This window comes from Pseudorasbora parva, chromosome 20 (assembly GCF_024679245.1).
Source record: "Pseudorasbora parva isolate DD20220531a chromosome 20, ASM2467924v1, whole genome shotgun sequence".
Taxonomy (NCBI): domain Eukaryota; kingdom Metazoa; phylum Chordata; class Actinopteri; order Cypriniformes; family Gobionidae; genus Pseudorasbora; species Pseudorasbora parva.
The window spans coordinates 7,016,171-7,034,975 of record NC_090191.1 but is presented as its reverse complement, the minus strand read 5'-3'; the positions used below and the strand labels follow the sequence as shown (position 1 = coordinate 7,034,975).

The following is an 18,805-nucleotide window of genomic DNA, read 5'->3' as shown; positions in this document are numbered from 1 at the left end:
AAGCTAGCTCGCTCTGTCTGGATGAATTTAAATGTGCTCTAAGTTTGCGTTTTTGTCACCTATCACACATGCGCACTTCAATAAGCCGTCAGAAAGCAGGTTAATGCGTTCACATGCAGCTCGAATTCAAGGTAAGAGGCAAAAAACGACCTGTTCCATAATCGCGGGTGTTAAACGCACCCATTGAGATGCAACCGATTTCAATTAAATGTATTGCTATGGTGAGCAGGGTGCCACCAGGATGCTTTACATAGACCAAATTACAGAAACGTCCTATCTTAAAGGGATAATTCACCCAAAATTTTAAATTCTGTCTTAATTTACTCACCCTCATGTTGTTTTAAACATGCATGCATCTTTTTACTGATGAACACAAATTATATTTTGAATATTGGTAGACAAACAATTGCTGGTCCCTATTGACTTCCATAGTATTTTTTCCATACTATGGAAGTTGCACACAAGCAGTTTGAAAAAACATCATGAGGAAATTTGTCAAAAAACAACAATTTAGGCAATTATTTTAGAAAGGTGCCTGTTAGGTTTCTGCCCCTTATTCATTTCTCATTCCAGGTTTCTAAAGTGGCAGTTGAATTAATAAAGACCCAGTGCTGAGGGAGAGTATAAAGTCTCCTTTATTAAAAGGAAAAATATAGATTATATACATTGAATTCAAAGGGTGTAACATGATTTGAACCAGTGAGAGGGTGATTACATCATATAGCTTATGTTATAGGAATGTGATAAACAACGAAAAACAAATCTAAATAGTCATTTATTGGTCAGATATCCAGGCCTTCCTTCAGCTCCTGAAGATCTTGTAATAGAAAATAGCAGGGTTATTTTCTAACTCCCAGTCATTCCACCAGCACCCGTTCCTTATATGAAATGGTTCCAGCAGATAATGTAAACCATACATTCAAACATAGCTTCGTCAGAGAGAGGGACAAAAGACACTGACCACTTCTCTTCCATGCAGAGACCAACATAAAATCTATAAATTTTACAGATCTTAAATGATCATACATTTTATTTTTCAGCTCCAAAAAAATCATTATCTACCATATCACATATTCAAGGTAAACACCATTCATTAATGTATAACTACTGCATAATTACACATTTTAATAAAATAAAATGCTCTTTAAAAATCAGTAAATGTCCTAATTTTTATTTGAACTGCTAATCTATATGTGTACTAACAAAGGGCATGTAACAAGCAGATTTGTTTTTAATAGACGATTGTTTTCAGCAAAAAAAACACTCTCCAAAAATCGTGGGAAGGGCTTAATTGTGTTTTCACCGCTAATTAAAATGTGCACTTCAAGGTTATTTTCGTAAACAAAAACAAAACTGAAACTAAGACTAAAACTATTGGTCAAAAAATAACAATTTCGTAAACTGAAAATAAATAAAAAAATCATAAATGAAAAAATAAAACTAAACGAAACTAATAACTTACTGAAAAGTTAACTGAAATAAAATAATAGTTTATTAATTAATAAGCTCTCTTTACTGTGGAGTGTCTTGAAGGGAATAAAATATGTTTTTGTGCACTATTGCTTTCATGCTTTTAGAGATTAATCATTAACAATAGTTCATTGAAGATAAGGTTAACTTATGAGATGATTCATGCATTAAGACTATAATGGGTAGAAGAGAAATAGGTACTTTCTGTGGGAAATTGGAGTGACCAGAGCAATATGTCAAATGGTGTTGGTATGTATGACAGGTCCATATAAGGAGTTGCTTTGGATGGCTCCTCTGTGTTTCCTAACCATTAAGCAATTGTGTGTGTGGCGTTTTGTGTGCAGGGTAAAAAACAGGAACTGGAACAGGGTAAAAAGGGCAAAGGAAACAGAAGTCATCTGATGATCAAGAAGAGACTGCCTACATCTTTTTGTGCATAAATATTGAGGTTAAAGGGATAGGCGGGTTTGTTGTGGACTGCCTGCACAAGCCTTGCATAGGAGGCTTTATATGTCTTAATTTATATGTTTTTGTTGTTTCAGGATGTTTATTAAAAATTATCTCCCATTTCTGTCTTCAATATAGAGTGGGGAAAACACCCTCCTTAAAGGGTTAGTTCACCCAAAACTAATAATCCTGTCATTATTACTCACCCTCTTGTCAATCCCTACACGTAAAAATCTTTAATTGTGTTCCGATGATGACCGAAGATTTGGAAGGACATGAGGGTAAGTAATAATAACAGAATTAAAATTGTGTGAACTAACCCTTTAAGGCTCGTGTAATATAGTTTTCTGTACAGTAGCCTATATAAATGCGCGCACGCTCGCCTTTCAATCACACAATGCGTCGGGATAACATGTTTCTTTGATTCATAATATAAGATTAATGTTGGGAAACGTAAACTTTTAGATGAACCCTATTTGACATTGATTTTATAAGAATGCACCACAAAAATCTTGCCATTAATGCACTGCAAATGCACTGCCATTAATTGAGGATAAAGCTAAAGTTGTTTTACACTCCGTGATAAAGGGCTATTACATAATTTAATATTTTGCAGTAAACATCCGATCAGTTATCCAGATGGCGACAACTTGACTAATGTAAATTACATCAGACTAAAGGAGTCTGACAAGCCAGACCCACATCAAGATTGGGTCTGGAAACTCGCCATTGACAGGGCTCAATCCGAGGAGCGGGATAAACGGTTGTCTTTCAGACTCCCTCTGCACGTAATAAGATAGAGCTACAACCAACCAGAGCAACGAAGAAGGTGAAGCAGAGCTAGTTGACAGATTAAACTTTCGCCATATCCGGTCGGCAAAACTTGGAACACATCTTCCCTTCTTAAAAATAATTTCAGTGCCGTTCTTTTCTCAAAGAAAAGCTTAACTCCAAGTCTTCCAGAGTCGTGGCCAAAGCCGATTCGAAAGGCCGCCGTTCGCCAGCTCAAGTAGCACGCAACTCTGCCATCATTATGTTAAGCACAGCCCACCGACTATACACAATGTGATTGGCCTGACTGAGTTTGGTTTTTACAGCTCAGAAGTGTATTGAGAGTTGCTAGACAACACTCACGGCAGATTATTTGCTGCCGCTAGGGTGCGTCTACATTTACATTTGCATTTAATCATTTAGCAGACGCTTTTATCCAAAGCGACTTACAAAAAAGGGGAGAGCAATAGAAGCAACGAAACAAACAAGGCCAACAACCTGTAAGAGCTGTAAGAAGTCTCAATTAATTAGCACAGTACACAAGTTTTTATTTTATTTTTTATAGCCATCTACAATAGCCACCTACAACAAAAACTCACGTACGCAAAATACAGAACACTGGATTTTGATAGCCATGATAACAGGCTAGATTTCTAGGCTAAGTCTAAATTAAATTAGACGCAGATCTCATTGCAGTCAGATTGGATATGAAGCATTCAAGACTTTTTGGTGAGTCTCACACACTGTTTTTGCGCTGCTATCTTATTCTCTTTGCTTGATTGTTAATATTTATATCATGTTATCCAAGAAAAATATGTCACAAATTAGTTTCTACTGAGTAGTGCACCATACGATCCACCAGCCAGACCGATAAACAAACACAGACCGGAAGTTAACTTCGGGACAGGCGTGTAACCGGGGCAACGTGCATTCGATTAAAGCGTGTATAGTAGCAAGTAGCCTACCACTGTATCACTTAAAAAGAAACTGTGGTAAAGCATCAATGCTTGTGTTTTAAAATCATTAAAATAAAAAACAAAAAGGCAAATATTTTTTAAAAAAAATTTCAGTGAGAACAATTCCCTTTGTTGGTGAAACTTCTGTTGACCTTCATTTTACTAACAAATACACTGACTGATTCTTGACTCTGGCTTCTGTACTCCTCTCACAGTCACTGGACATTAATTGGGAATTCAGGAATTTAGTACTATAGAAGTCTGTACTCCTGTCTGTGAAATCTATTCCACATTGATGACATAAAACCAGGTCTCTCATTCATGAATACTCATACATACAGTCAGCTTAAAGTCATAGTTGGGGGCGTGGTCGGCGTGGGGGAAAACAACGCAAACATAGTGTGTATTTGAATGACAAATGCGAGTCAACGACCCCTGCCGACCGGCAACGGTACATTGCAAAATGAACTGCAATAGATTATGATTGCCCCTATTTAATAAAAAAAATAGGACAATGACCCAACCAAATGGCCGGAGGTGTCGTTTCCAGACATATTTTGTCATCTGGTTGAATCTCCAGGTAAGACATCACGGTAGCTGTAGCGGTAACATTATATTAACCTATAATTCAATCAACTTTCGTATATGTTGCATACTATAACTCAATAAGTTCTTTGCATACTATAACCTTTCTAGTTCTTTGTAGTTATTAGGAAGGACTTCAATTCAATTCAAACTTCAATTCATAATTTGTTTGTTTATTGGCAGTACAGAAAATGACACCACTCTTTGGCATGATTGTCCCACGTATTTCAATGAGCGCCAAGTCAATGTTTTCCCCCACGGGCTAAATTTGCATCACATTCCCGGTGGCATTCCCAGACCAACCCTATGTAGCACTCCAGGGCTATTTTATACTTATTACTTTTCACCACATGTAAACGGCTTCTCTCTAGTGTGTAATCTCATGTGCCTGGTAAGGTTTTTTTTTCGGTTGAAACTTTTTCCACATTGTTGGCAGGTGAACGGCTTCTCTCCAGTGTGAACTCTTATGTGTTCTACAAAGTGTTGTTTTTGTTTGAAACCCTTTCCACACTGAGGGCATGTGTAGGGTTGCTCGCAGGAGTGAAGTCTCATGTGGTCTTCAAATGTTTCACGTTGATCGAAACACTTTACACACTGTTGGCAGGTGTAAGGCTTTTCTCCCGTGTGAATTAATTTGTGGACTTTAAGGTTTCTATGTTGATTGAAACTCATTCCACACTGAGCACATGTGTAAAGCTTCTCTCCATTGTGAACTCTCACGTGCCTGTTAAGGTTTCCTTTTCGGTTGAAACATTTTCCACATTGTTGGCAGGTGAACGGCTTCTCTCCAGTGTGAATTCTCATGTGTTCTGCAAGGTGTTGTTTTTTAGTGAAACTCTTTTCACAGAGAGAGCATGTGTAGGGGAATTTCTCAACAATGTGAATACAAATGTGCCGGTTAAGGCTTCCTTTTTCAGCAATAGTCTTTACACACTGTTGGCAGGTACAAGGCTTCTCTCCAGTGTGAACTCTCATGTGTCTGTTAAGGTTTTCTTTTCGGTTGAAACTTTTTCCACATTGTTGGCATTTGAACGGCTTCTCTCCAGTGTGAGTTCTTATGTGGTCTACAAAGTGTTTTTTTTGACTGAAATTCTTTCCACACTGAGGGCAGGTGTACGGCTTTTCTCCAGAGTGAATTCTTTGGTGGGCTTTAAGGTGTCCATGCTGATTGAAAGTCTTTCCACACTGAGGGCACACATAAGGCTTCTCTCCAGTGTGAAATCTCACGTGCCTGTTAAGGTTCTCTCTTCGGTTGAAACTTTTCCCACACTGTTGGCAGGTGAACGGCTTCTCTCCAGTGTGAATCTTCATGTGTTCCACAAAGTGTTTTTTTTTCCTGAAACTCTTTCCACATTGTTGGCAGGTGAACGGTTTCTCTCCAGTGTGAACTCTCATGTGCCTGTTAAGATCTTTTTTTAGAGTGAATTTTTCCCCACACTGTTGGCAAATGAAATTACTTCCAGTTCCCTTCTTTTTAGCCTTTTTTCCTGACAATGTCTTTCCAGCCTGTGAGCAACAAAAAGTGTTGTCTCTTGTTATGAGTTCATGATTCTTATATTGATCTTTCTCTTCCATTTCATTCAGTACTTCACTCTCTTTTTTCAGCACCATCAGGTCTAAGGTGAAAAAAGACAAATGCAAATCAACACAAATTAAGTTGCACAAATCAACAGACAACAAAACATGTAGGCATGTAAAGTATCAAAACCAACTAGATCCTATTGCCAAGGGTGTCACACTGGGGGACATCCATAACAATGTCCTTCAAAATACCTGAGGCGCACCATCTTTTATCCCCTAAATGAAGATAGAAAAAGAAATTTGCTCTGATGCCAAAAGAAAGAATCCAGCTGAAGATACATCAGAGTTTTCTGGGCCCAGTTGTTCAAAAAGTTTAATTTGGATCAGAATGATCTAGATTTGGAAATCCCATGTTTTGCTATCCAGGATCTGCGGGTATTTCAGAAAGCACGGTTAACTCACATAGGGGTGGGCGATATCTCGATATTTAAAATATATTGAGATATTTTTTTAACTCGATATGGATTTGGACATATCGTATATATCGATATATTGTTTATATTTAATTCTGATTCCGCCACTTTGCTTGTTTGCCTTCTCTGTGTTGAGTAGGGATGGGTACCGAAAACCGGTATTAAACGGGCCCCGGGGGTGAATTTTGAAAGACCGTAGTATCGATAAGCTCGGACGTTATCGGTTCTGCTGTCGGTACTTTTGAAAATACACGTGACGAGAGAGAGAGAGAGAGAGAGAGAGAGAGAGAGAGAGAGAGAGAGAGAGAGAGAGAGAGAGAGAGAGAGAGAGAGAGAGAGAGAGAGACTAATAAATGTGCGGAGCTGCAAGAGATTTAGATTTTGTCTTCCAAAGATTATAATAATAATATTTATGTCTAGCGCAACTTAATTCCCTTTGTAGCCTACGCCGCCATTTCTCCCTAAAACTCAAACGTAAGACAGAATCAGCACGATCAGTGATTGTTGTAAAATACAGTCTAGCTACTGTTGGTAAATTGTGGGATGCGTTTAATAATAAAAAGAGCGATTAAATGCACAAAAATGTGCGCAAGAGATTGTTCCCAAGTCGGCGCGCGCTCTGAAACAGCCGCAACGAGACGAGCAAATTACACTTTCGGTTTCACACTCGCGTCTAAACGATCAAATGTACTCAAACATCTATGTCAAAATGACCGGCTTGGAGAGTCTCTTAAACACAACACAGTTTGTGTCTAAAATGGACGTAGTTATTATGGATATAGTCAGGAGAAAATGTAGAGCATCTGCCTATTATCAGTCGCCTATAGAGCTGCACATCTGTCTTAAAGAGGCAGTGGTCTAAATAAACATGCTGACGAATTACTGCGAATTAAACAACCAAATGCAAAGAGATCACTCATAGCTCTTGAATGAATAACTTCAGCTTTAACAAGCATTATTTTGGCTATTTATGATGAACAGTGTTATTTTACATTTGATTACTAGAATTCTTCCTGAAATGAAAGCACTGCATGTGTAGGCTGTGTATTTTTGTTAATTGTTCGTGTGTGTGTGTGTATATATATATATATATATATATGTATGTATGTGTATATATATATATATATATATATATATATATATATATATATATATATATATATATATATATATATATATATATATATATATATATATATAAAATCTCAAAAAGTACCGATAAGAATACCGTTAAAGTACCGGACCGATAAGCAGTATCGGTAAGAGTAGTAATACCGTTAAAACCTTAACGGTACCCATCCCTAGTGTTGAGCTTGCGCGCCTCCTGCCTCATTGCTTTTGTTCCCCCTCCCCTCGCGTGTTGTCTCACTGAACACAGCGGCGTCCGCAACCAGGTTAGGATTAGTTGTCATGTTGACAAGCGTGTGCGTTGTTTAAGACTTAGTTTAGAGACCACGAATTTCCTTCTAACACAACTGCTTGCTAAAATTCATAAAGAAATATTAATGTTCATCATAGTTCAAATCGCAAGTTTCACCCACAGTCAGGTGATTGACACTATTGATGCGAGACGCACTCACAGTCGCAATCATGTCAGTTTATGATGTGTGTCTAATGGATCGCATGGTTTTCGGTTTAAATGTCAAAATGATCACATATTATTTAAAAACATTAAAAAAATTATTGCAATATCATTATTATTACATTGTCAGCTTCTTCACAGGATTATGATGAATAGGTCTATTTATGTTTTAACCAAGAGGGAAAAACACGACATCCTGGGTGTCCTATGAGACACAGTGCAGTGCTCTTCTTTAAGTTGTACTGTATCATATAGCCTACCTTCTGACGTTCATATTTCGTTCTGTAACTGGAAAAGAAGGGAAGCTCGCCTCATGTGTAGCCTACATTATCCGCATGATGAAACGCTCAGTCACGCTTTAGTAAAGAGCACAACATTTAGCCTACTGTTTGAATTTTGATTCAAATTTAACAGGAACTGGTGTTATGAAAAAATCTGTTTATTTATATCTCAGTCATGCCCCCATCTTTCTGCAAAATGCTTACTGTTTACTTTAACTGTAAAAAGGCGAGTCTTTGATTCGTCTTTTGAAAGCATGAAATGAATTAAAAGAAGGCTATATGTATTTTTTATTTTATTTTACAGTTAAATTATTATTATTTATATAATCAGGGAGTTTTTTTTAAATGTCAAAAGCTTTTTTCCTACATGAACTGACTACCTCTTTGCACTTCAATAAAAAAAAAGACTTTATGATATTTGGCATATTTGTTTTTGCTGTAGTTTTTAGGGGGTTATTTTTCCTGTAAAGATATTGAGATACATATCGTATATCGAGATATAGCAAAATATATCGAGATATATTTTTTGCTCCATATCGCCCAGCCCTACTATCACATATACCTTGAACTCTCAGTTGATTAACCCAAACCTTGTTTACTCGAGGTATGCTGGTTCCAAAAATGAGTCCGGGAGTAAGTTCAGAAAACTCTAAGTATGTTCCCGTTTAAAACACAAGACATTCTCAACAGAGTGACGAATCGATGATTCACAATGGAAACAGACACTAAGAAAAAGCACGCCCTACATAGTGCACATCACTAAATATTTGGCGATTGTGCAATCATTTTTACGGCCTTTTCATTTAATGAAGTAATATTTATTCACTGAATAATGATTATATTGTTAGCCTAGAAATCTAGACGCACCCTAGGAGTAGCAAATGTAATTTGCAGCCAGGGTAGTCTAGCAACTCTCCATTGACTTGCGAGCTTGAAAAACCAAACTCTAGTCAGGCCAATCACATCGTGTATGGAGTCGGTAAGCAGGCTTAACATAATGACGGCAAAGTTGTGACGGTTCCGCGTTAAATTACTTCCCTGCTAGCAAAGAACAACTTTGATGTCATTCTTAAAAAAGGAGGATGTGTTCGGAGTTTTGCCGACCGGGTACGCCAAAAGTTAATCTATCAACTAGCTCCGCTGTTGGGAAAACAAATGGGACTCAGCCACAGCCCACTTGTGATTGTTGTCTTACCACTGACAGCGTTCTGGTTGGTTGTAGAGCTATCTATTGGATGCAGAGGGAATTTGAAGCGGGAAAGGCTTGTCCACAGACCCATGGACATTGCTCTTCCGAGCTTGAGACGAACTGGATAACCGTGCAATTTTCTCACTCTAACCACTGCCACTGCTTCTGCTTTTAGAGGGATAAGCTGCACATAACTGCTTGTCTAGGATATGTAATGCTTTGTAAGAATTCGTAATAATAGCATATTATTAGCGAAAAGGAGCTCGCAAAAGATCCAGTGTGTATCTGTATTTGCACTCGTCAAATGATTACATTTCCAACATGTTTTCTCTTCGGTGAGTAAATTAGCCAATCACAGTCATGTTTCTAGATTTCTACAACGCAGTTGGCCAATCACAGGTGCTGAATTTGGCATCCACTCACCGCTCGAGTGAGTGGATTCCAACAGATTTTCAACGGTAACCTGAGCATACTATTTCTGACGCACTTCATTCGATGGGCAAGGGAAGATGCGGTAGACCAGGATGAGTTGGGGGACTTAGTTATGTTTTTGTGGGGGGTGCTTTATTTAATATTTCAAATGAATAGTATTAAAATAGTATTAGTACAAAATAAAAAATAAAAAACACTCAATATGGTGCCCCTATGGATGAGTGGCGCCCCTATCATTTGCCTATTCTGCCTATGCACGGACCAGTCCTGCTTACATAAATAAAATGGGCCAGAGATTTTCAGATAAGCTTTTCGTCATTTGCCATTACACTGGCCTAGCAAATAGCCCTATTGTTTAACTGAGCTCGTCAAAGCTGGACCACTGATGCCAATAAGTCGCACTCCAGTTTATGTCCAATCCAAGATTGTTCCGCATCTCCATGTCTGCTGTAGTCTATTTACTTAATTTATTAAATCCAGCCAATTGGCTGATGAAACATTGATTATAATTAAGATTAAATTTATACAAAACTATATTCTCTTTAAAGAAAGGCTTTCTACAAAACAAAACTTAATAAAGTGACCAAAATCATTTCTGACCCACTCGCATCTTTGCCCTTTTCATAATCAAAATAGCCTAGATGAAATGTAAAAACAGGGTTGCCAACTCTCATGCATTTGGTGTGACACACGCTTTCAGGCTTGGTGTCACGCTCTCACGCTGCCCAACTTAATCTCACGCCAAATTGCCAAACCTGCTTTTTATATTAAACAAAGCTAGGCCTATAGCTTTTTTTTTAAAAATATTTATTATTACGTTTTAATGCGAAATTCAAACAATAAATAGCGTTTTGGAGCTAATGTTAAAGCCAGAGGCGTTGAAAAGCGAGTTGCAACATGCTCTCATCTCCCGGCGGCGCAGTCACGTGGTACATGGAGCGCTCAATACTTCTAGCGCTGTGTCAATGCATTTGAATGGCTTAAGCGAATATACAACAGTTTACACTATACAGATGTTGGCAGCAAGTTTTGTTAAACAGTAGAGCTTGTGCATTGATTATTAAGTCAGCCATATTCACAGGATCATTTTATTATTGAGAGTGATAGAGATGCAACATTGTTAACATTCATTTTATTCTTGTATTTAGCCCTCAGGTATTCCTTACTAATTGGTCACACTCATACTCATTGATGGTCAAATGTGACCAATACAACGTAACCATTTTTCAATTAAATAAGTGTTCTATATTTTAGTCCAATAGTGTTTATTGAATATTTTGAAGAGATCTATTAATAGGCTACTAAAATACTATTTGTGCAATAATTATTGTCAATTAATGACCACTTAAAAAATATCTTCTAATATTTTTATTATTTATATTTAAAGTTGTGTAGTAATTCAGGTTAAAATAGAGAATTCCAATTCAAAGAGGTAAATTAGTCATTTTGTTGCTTATAAAATAATAATGTTAATTTGTAATGCCATTACCCAGTAGGTGCCTTATGGCTTTTTAATAAATATACATGTATCTAATCTAGTTGCTCAAAAACAGTCTTCCATTTGAATAAATATTTAGATATGATCAAACACTAGATTTCTTTAAATGTGAAATTTTAAAACGTTAATAACTTATGCATCATATTAGGATTTAGTATCCTAATATTTTGAATGAATGATGATACTTATATAAGCACACACAAGTAAATATTAATGAATGCGAGCACATTTAATTTGACCCATGGAACATTTAAAATATTGCTAAGACAAACTATTTTTCCATATAATGTACAGTAAGCTATATAGTACTCCACATGAATTGATACTAAATTATGTTCGAAATCGAGAAAGTGAGACTACCGGTGAGAAGCTCATGAGTGGAGCTGGCCTTCATATAGCAGATGAACTGAGCATCACACCGCACCGCTTTTCTCATTACAGGCTACTTCTCATCAGAACCCAAAACAGAATGTAGCTTTTGGTCGCTCTACTCTTCTACTTGCTGGAGAAAGTAGTTAGCTACTGGAAAATCTACCCTGTTTCAAAAGTAACTGAGCTACTAAAAAATGTAGTTAAGCTAATAACGTCGCTACTTGTAGCTCGCTACTGCTCAACACTGGGTAAAGACATAAAATGTATCTGTAGTCTAGCCTACTATACTTCTTTTCGGCATTAAACTATGTTTTTGTCTCATATTTATGTTTAAAAATTATAATGTTATTTTTAAATTTCATCTAGGCTATATTGATTATGAAAAGTGCGTAATATGTCAATATGTCATTATATTGACCACTCCAGTTTTGTTTTGAAGAAAGCCTTTCTTTGAAGCAAATTTCCTTTTGTATAAATTGTCTCTTTACTTTAATCATTGTTTCATAAGCCAATTGCCTGGATTTAATAAATAATAAGCAAATAGACTATAGCAGACAATAATCGTGACATGGAATCGCTGGAGCAATCACTGGAGCACGTCTCATAAATAAACAGAAACTCAGCAGTTCTGCATATGTGTATAAAAGGCGTGAAATGTCCACATTTAAATGAAACAATTCAAAACTAAAAGAAATAGGCTAGCAATGTACACTGTTCACGCGAGCAGCTCATATTTAGATTGTTTCTGTTCAAAAAGCTGCACTCCATCACTGCATGTGCTGTGAGTTTAATCTGACTCCTCAGTTTTTAATTTAAGTTGCATACATTTTGTTCAGACCTCCAGCACTCCTGTTAATAACTGAAGCCTCGACGCCTCGATTTCTCCCAGGTGGCCGGTCCCAGTATAGCCGTCTCTCTGTTTTCTAATTGACGCGAGACAAACTAAACAATCAAATTACACTTCAAATATTTTTCCCCAGAGTTAGTTTAGGTCATTGTAGGCAGTTTTTATCATGATGATTTCATTTCAAGTGTTCGTTTTTTAAAATAAGTTAAGTTTTACTTAGTTATTTGATGCTATAAAAACGGGGGGTGTGACGTCATGATTGACAGCTAAGATCGATGTCTTCTCTGAGTCAAGTCATCACTGAGGCACTAACAGACTTTTTTTTTTTTTTGGATTTTTGGGAGCAGATTAGAGCTTTACCTTTCATTTCTACATTTCCATAACTGTTAATTTCACACTAACATAATTAATTGTTCTGCATTTGTGAGAGTGTGGGTGGGCTTTTGATATTGCGACTGTACTTCCTGCTCTCTACTGCGCAGACTTTCGGTCCCAAGATGTCAGTGCCGTGTGGGGCGTCTGAAAGCTTTCTAGTCATATCAATGGAAACAGATGAAGTTGCGTTGTCCATATTTTTTGTTTTTTACGACCTGTGTTAAATATGTAACCATTTTGCACTCTGTCAACCAGTTTGAGATATATGCTATATTTGAGTATTTTATGTATCAGATAGTTTACAAAATCAAAGGATTCTGAGGGTTTTTGCCATTGAAATGACTGGGGGGAAGAAGTGTCCCAATAACCCTGAATTCACTGTATACTATTTGAAATCGTAATTGCATTTGCATTATGTTCCTTGAAACAACAAATATTATAACAATCTTCATTAACAATTATTCAGTTATTTGTAATATTTTTAAAAAGCTAGCTACTTTTTGATAGTAAGTAGCTTGTAAATTAGAGTTCTATTTAGACAAAATCAGTCTACACATAGTGGTTTTTAATTTTAATTTTGTATTTATCCTTCCTTCCTCCTTAAATCTACGAACTTTGTTACATGTTTTTAAAACTTTCATACCATTTAATCTCTATCCACAATCCACTCATGCCTATTGATTCTTGACCTGGGGCCTATTGCACACAACTAGGATAAGGGATTAAGCCAAGGTATCCTGGTGATCCTGGCTCAATTTATCCGCTAATATACAGTTATCTTTTGTTATTGTTCTTGGTGTGAGTGTGCCTTCAGGGTACGTATACATGACAGCAGTGTACTAAATTTTGCATACAGAGGACAAGATCACCAAGATATCCCAGCTTAATCCCTTATCCTAGTTTTGTGCAATAGGCCCCTGCAGCTGTACCACAAATGACAAGGTCAATATTTCCGCTCATTTCATTAAATCAGGGGTCTCAAACTCAAATTACCTGGGGGCCGCTAGAGGTAGACTCTGGGTCAGGCTGGGCCGCATCAAATTTTCCAAAAAAAAAAAAAAAAAAGTACAACTGATCAAATATTCTCAATCTTTATTATTAACAGTTCTTCAACATTAATGTTTCTCCTGAACATGAACATGGCTTCTCTTGCTTACTCGTGTTTTTTTTATTTTATTGCCAATATATTTGAGATTTTTGGATCTGGTTATCCTTCGTCCTTCGCACCTATCTATTACCAACAGGTGTGTGATGGTAATTGTGTAATAATAAATATGGCCAATAGAAATTAAATCATTATGTAATACTGAAATAATAAATGTGATTATTTTTATTTAAAATAATAGACTATTTCAAAGCAAAGCCATAAGCAGGTCAAACAGAGCAGTGAACGAAATTCTACGAAATTCTGAACGATATTTGCATTAATTGTTGTCAAATATCATTAGTCCCGAGATTATTCTCATGAGTGAATAAATACGTATCCGCTGCTTATATTTGAGTTCCTCAGTGGTCTAATAGTAGACTTTTAGTAAATCGTCTCAAATGTTCAGTTTTAATCCGCTCATATAGTTTTCTTAATTATAATGTTCATCAATGATTGTATATTAAGAGCATGGAAACGTTGCATTTTGTGTGCGTGCAATTTAGTTTTGTGATTTTACCGGTGTGTGTGTGTGTGTGTGTGTGAAGACTGCGGGAGCATGTGCGCAAGCCAAAAGAGAATGTAAATCCCGCCTACTTTGATTTGATTGGCCATTTGAGCGCCGTTAAACCACATTCATTTCGACTGTCTGAACATGTCAATCACGCGGTGTCAACCAATTGTACTGCATGAGAGAGGGCCGAGCTAACTCTCTCAAACACACACACACAAAGTGAGGCATAAAGCGCGGCACACGCAACGACTACGCCAAAAATGGTTTTCAGAGCAACGCGCAAGGCCACACTAACATTAAACTTTGATGTCAAGTAGGGGGCCACAAAATATCATCCTGCGGGGCCGCAAGTGGCCCGCGGGCCGGGAGTTTGAGACCCCTGCATTAAATACTAGCGGTTCTCTCTTCCACATGCAGGACTCAGTGTTTTACTTCAAATATTTACACACTTCCCTCTAACTTTTCTCCAGATTACACTCATTATCCTCATATCAATGACTATTTTAATATCCAATTACATTGTGGGATATGAACAAAATCTTCTGTATTACAACATGTCAGTTAAACAGAGAGTGCTTTTTAGAATGAGAAAAAATCCCTTATAGACAAAAAATTTAAAGCTGATCAGTCACATTTAATGCTTTGCTTTATGCAAAATACAGCTTTTGTTAGATACTGTAATCTAGTATAATTAAGTGACATAAATTAAGGGTTTTCAAATCAGAAGTAGATTCTGGTTTTAATGTCACAAGTAATTATCAATGGCTACTGAATATTTTTTCCTAATTTAATCTGATGTAATAACAAATGGACATCAGATCTTCACAGATTGAACACTTGAAGGCAGTGTTATTGTTTGTCAGGTCATGTGATCTCAACATGTCTGTCCCATAGACCGTAAAAAAATATGGATGACGCGACATCATCCGTTTCTGCTTGTCAGTTTGAAGCTTTCAGGCGGCCTGCACAGCGCTGACATCTTGGGACTGAGTCTGCGAAGTAGCAATTTGGGGACCGGAGTTGTGGAGTAGAGAGCAGGAAGTACAGTCGCGATATCAAAAGCCCGGTACACTCTCGCAGATGCAGAACAATTAATTATGATGGTGTGAAATAAACAGTTATGGAAATGTAGAAATTAAAGCTAAAGCTCCAATCTGCTCCCAAAAATTCTGAAAAAAGTCTGTTAGTGCCTCAGTGACAACTTCACTCAGAGAAGACGTCAGTCTCAGCTGTCAATCATGACGTCCCCCCCCCCCGTTTTTATAGCATCAAATAACTAAGTAAAACTTAACTTATTTTTAAAAACGAACACTTGAAATTAAATCATCGTGATGATAACTGCCTTCAGTGACATAACTAACTAACTTTGGGGGGAAAATATTTGAAGTGTAATTTTATTGTTAGGTTTGCGTCCAGTAGATAACACAGAGGGGCAACTATACTGGGACCGGTCACCGGAGGGGCGATCGAGACGCCAAAGCTTCAATTTCTGAGAGAGGTGCTGCAGGTTTGGTCTGTGCTCATGAGGTGACCTAGCCTAGAAATCTAGACGCACCCTAGCGGCAGCAAATCTAATCTGCCCGCGAGTGTCGTCTAGCAACTCTCAATACCCTCCTGAGCTGTAATCACCAAACTCTTGCCGGGCCAATCACATCGTGTATAGAGTCGGTGGGCGGGGCCATAATGATGACGGGCGAGTTGCGTTTGCGTGCTTCTAGTAAACACAGAAGCTGGCGAACGGTGGTCTTTCGAATCAGCTTTGACCACGACTCTTGAAGACTTGGAGTTAAGCTTTTCTCTGAGAAAAGAATGGCACTGAAGTCATTCTTAAAAAAGGAAGATGTGTTCGGAGTTTTGCTGACCGGATACGGCGAATGTTTAATCTATCAACGAGCTCTGTTTCACCTTCGTTGGTCTGGTTGGTCTTAGCGCTATCCTATCGCGTGCAGAGGGAGTTTGAAAGACAACCGTTTATCCCGCCCCTCGGATTGAGCCCTATCAATGGAGAGTTTCCAGACCAAACATCTTGATGTGGGTCGGGCTTGTCTGGCTAGAGGTGACCCGCTCCATGTCAAATAATAGCACTTTCAATAGGACATTCATATGACATTCTTCAAAAATGTTGTTCGTTTCTGTAAAGCTGGACATTTTAATAAGGATCAAATGATTGGGTTAAGCTTTGAGAATGAAACCAACCTGTTTGTTCCTCAATTTCTTCATGTTTCACTCTGAATGTTTCTTCAATCCTGTCTTCACTCTCTTCTTTAATAAATCCCATCTTTATGTCTTCAATCTCTTCTTTAATAAATCCCATCTTTATGTCTTCACTCTCCTCTTTAATAAACACCATCTTTAAGTCTTCAAAAGTCTTTGAAACTGCCCTGTTTAAGATGAGAATAATTAGCAAAAACAAATCCACACTAAATCTCTAAGTGCTTCTGAATCAACTCTAGTTTAGTTGTTCAGTTAATGGACTTAAATTACCTAATGAGACAAAACACTCAAAACTAACACAAAAACATAATAAAAGAATGCAAAGTATACAAAAAGAGATTAGTTTATCTATTTAACGATTTGGAAAAATCGAGATAGAAATGAAGTGCTTCGAATCACTGAATCATTTGTAGTGAATCAATCGGTTCAATTGACTCGGAGAGTGGAAAGCTCCGGTTCTCTCGTCACTCGCCAGGCTGAATTCATGTTTGAACTGATTCATGATAAATAGCGAAATGAGACGCTCATTCTGTTACTCGTGGGTTTATGTTACTTTACTCACACAACGCTAATACATATTAGATAAAGAAATGCAGTGATACATTAAATAATATATCATTCATTCGGCTTCGCTTCAAACGGTTTCTATCGCGTTAAACACTTTAAACGCTTAAAACACAAACCTCTTCAGCCGAACCACAAAAGATACAGGAGCGCGGCGCGACTTTATGACGTCATACACCGAGACCCAAACAAAAGTCCCAGTCACTGCTGAGTCTAAAATCAAAAAAGTGTATAGGAATTTACATAGAAATATATATAAATAAAAATAAGAAAAGAAGACCAAATTCAGAGTTGAATGTATTATTGAAATATATTGTACAAAGGTAAGTTAAAAATACAATTCACATTGAGATAAAAATGTTAATTTACTCTAAATCAAGACAATAATTTTTACTGTTTGTATATATATACAAAATAGAAAACACACATTAAAAATAAAATTAATGAGGAAATACCAAAACTTCACAAGCAAAAAACAGGGTTTCTGTGAGGCACTGTAGTCTGGATATATAGTTTGAGAGTGTAGGAGAAGGGGTTCAGCGAAAAATCGGCAGCTGGCAGCAGGAAGTTGCTGCCAATGGCAGCCGACAGTACCTGCCACTAAAACCGGACGTCGGCTGCCGTTTACTACCAGAAGTAGGCGGTACCTGTCACTTTTAGCCACCGGAAGCAAGGCAAATATAGAACGAGTGATTTAATGAATAACAGCCTTATCATAATTGTGATATTAAATGATTAAAACTTACTGTAGTAGATAGGCTAGCTGACTTTTTATAAACAAAATATATGTATATCGTTCATTGCTATATGTTGAATTTGGTAGGTTGTTAGAAAAAAAACAAAGTGTGATGAGTTTCAAACACATCCCACAAATTGATTCATGATGTAATTCAGAAACACTGAGCTAGTCACAAAATGTTAACTATGTTTTATTGAGAGTGAATTTAAGAGTGGAACTATAAAGACAGAATAAATAAAGAATCACTTCTCCAGCAACTGGCACACGTCACTTCAGAAACCTGGTTGTGTGTGTTTTTCAGATCTAATCACTTTTATTGTCACATTAGCAACAGCACATGCACTGTGGTAAGTGAAAGTCTGAGAGCAGTGCAGAATACAATTGGACATACTTAACAGGTAACAATACACATTATACACAATAAATAATGTACATATTATACACACAATGCATAAGATGAATGAATGAATGAGGCACAGTGGTTTCATATGAACTGATGTACACCCAAAGTGCTTTACAACCATGTCAGGGGTCTCTCCTACCACCACTAGTGTTCAGCATCCAATTATACACATTGTACAGTTACAGAGGTACAGCGGGTTGATAAGTAGGTGATGGCAGAATTGATGGTGTTAAAAGTGCAGTGCATAATACATTAGGTTCACGTTTGGTTGAAATTGTGTAAAGTGTGGAGTCTAAAGTGCAGTGTATGGCATAGCATAGAGTGGGGTTGTAAGGCACATCAGTTCGGGTTGTTTAGCAGCCTGATAGCCTAAAAGAAAAAAGCCATTCCTCAGTCGGCTTGTGTGGGACTGGTGCTGCAGAGAGAGC

The 18,805-nt window shown here is 37.3% G+C and overlaps 3 protein-coding genes across 3 annotated transcripts in view; 2 read left to right on the top strand and 1 right to left on the bottom strand.

Moving 5' to 3' along the window:
- Positions 1-18,805, top strand: part of LOC137049305 (gastrula zinc finger protein XlCGF57.1-like) — a 250,594-nt gene that overhangs the window by 95,771 nt on the left and 136,018 nt on the right. The window lies entirely within an intron of this gene.
- LOC137049335 (gastrula zinc finger protein XlCGF52.1-like) overlaps positions 1-18,805 on the top strand; it is a 61,798-nt gene that overhangs the window by 24,352 nt on the left and 18,641 nt on the right. The gene's annotated exons all lie outside the window — the stretch shown is intronic.
- LOC137049267 (zinc finger protein 568-like) lies at positions 4,012-17,528 on the bottom strand. The gene is made up of 2 exons (XM_067427764.1): positions 16,654-17,528; positions 4,012-5,845 (listed from the first exon to the last, which is right to left on the bottom strand). The coding sequence occupies exons 1-2, from the start codon at positions 16,805-16,807 to the stop codon at positions 4,566-4,568; spliced, it is 1,434 nt and encodes a 477-aa protein (XP_067283865.1). The 5' UTR covers positions 16,808-17,528; the 3' UTR covers positions 4,012-4,565.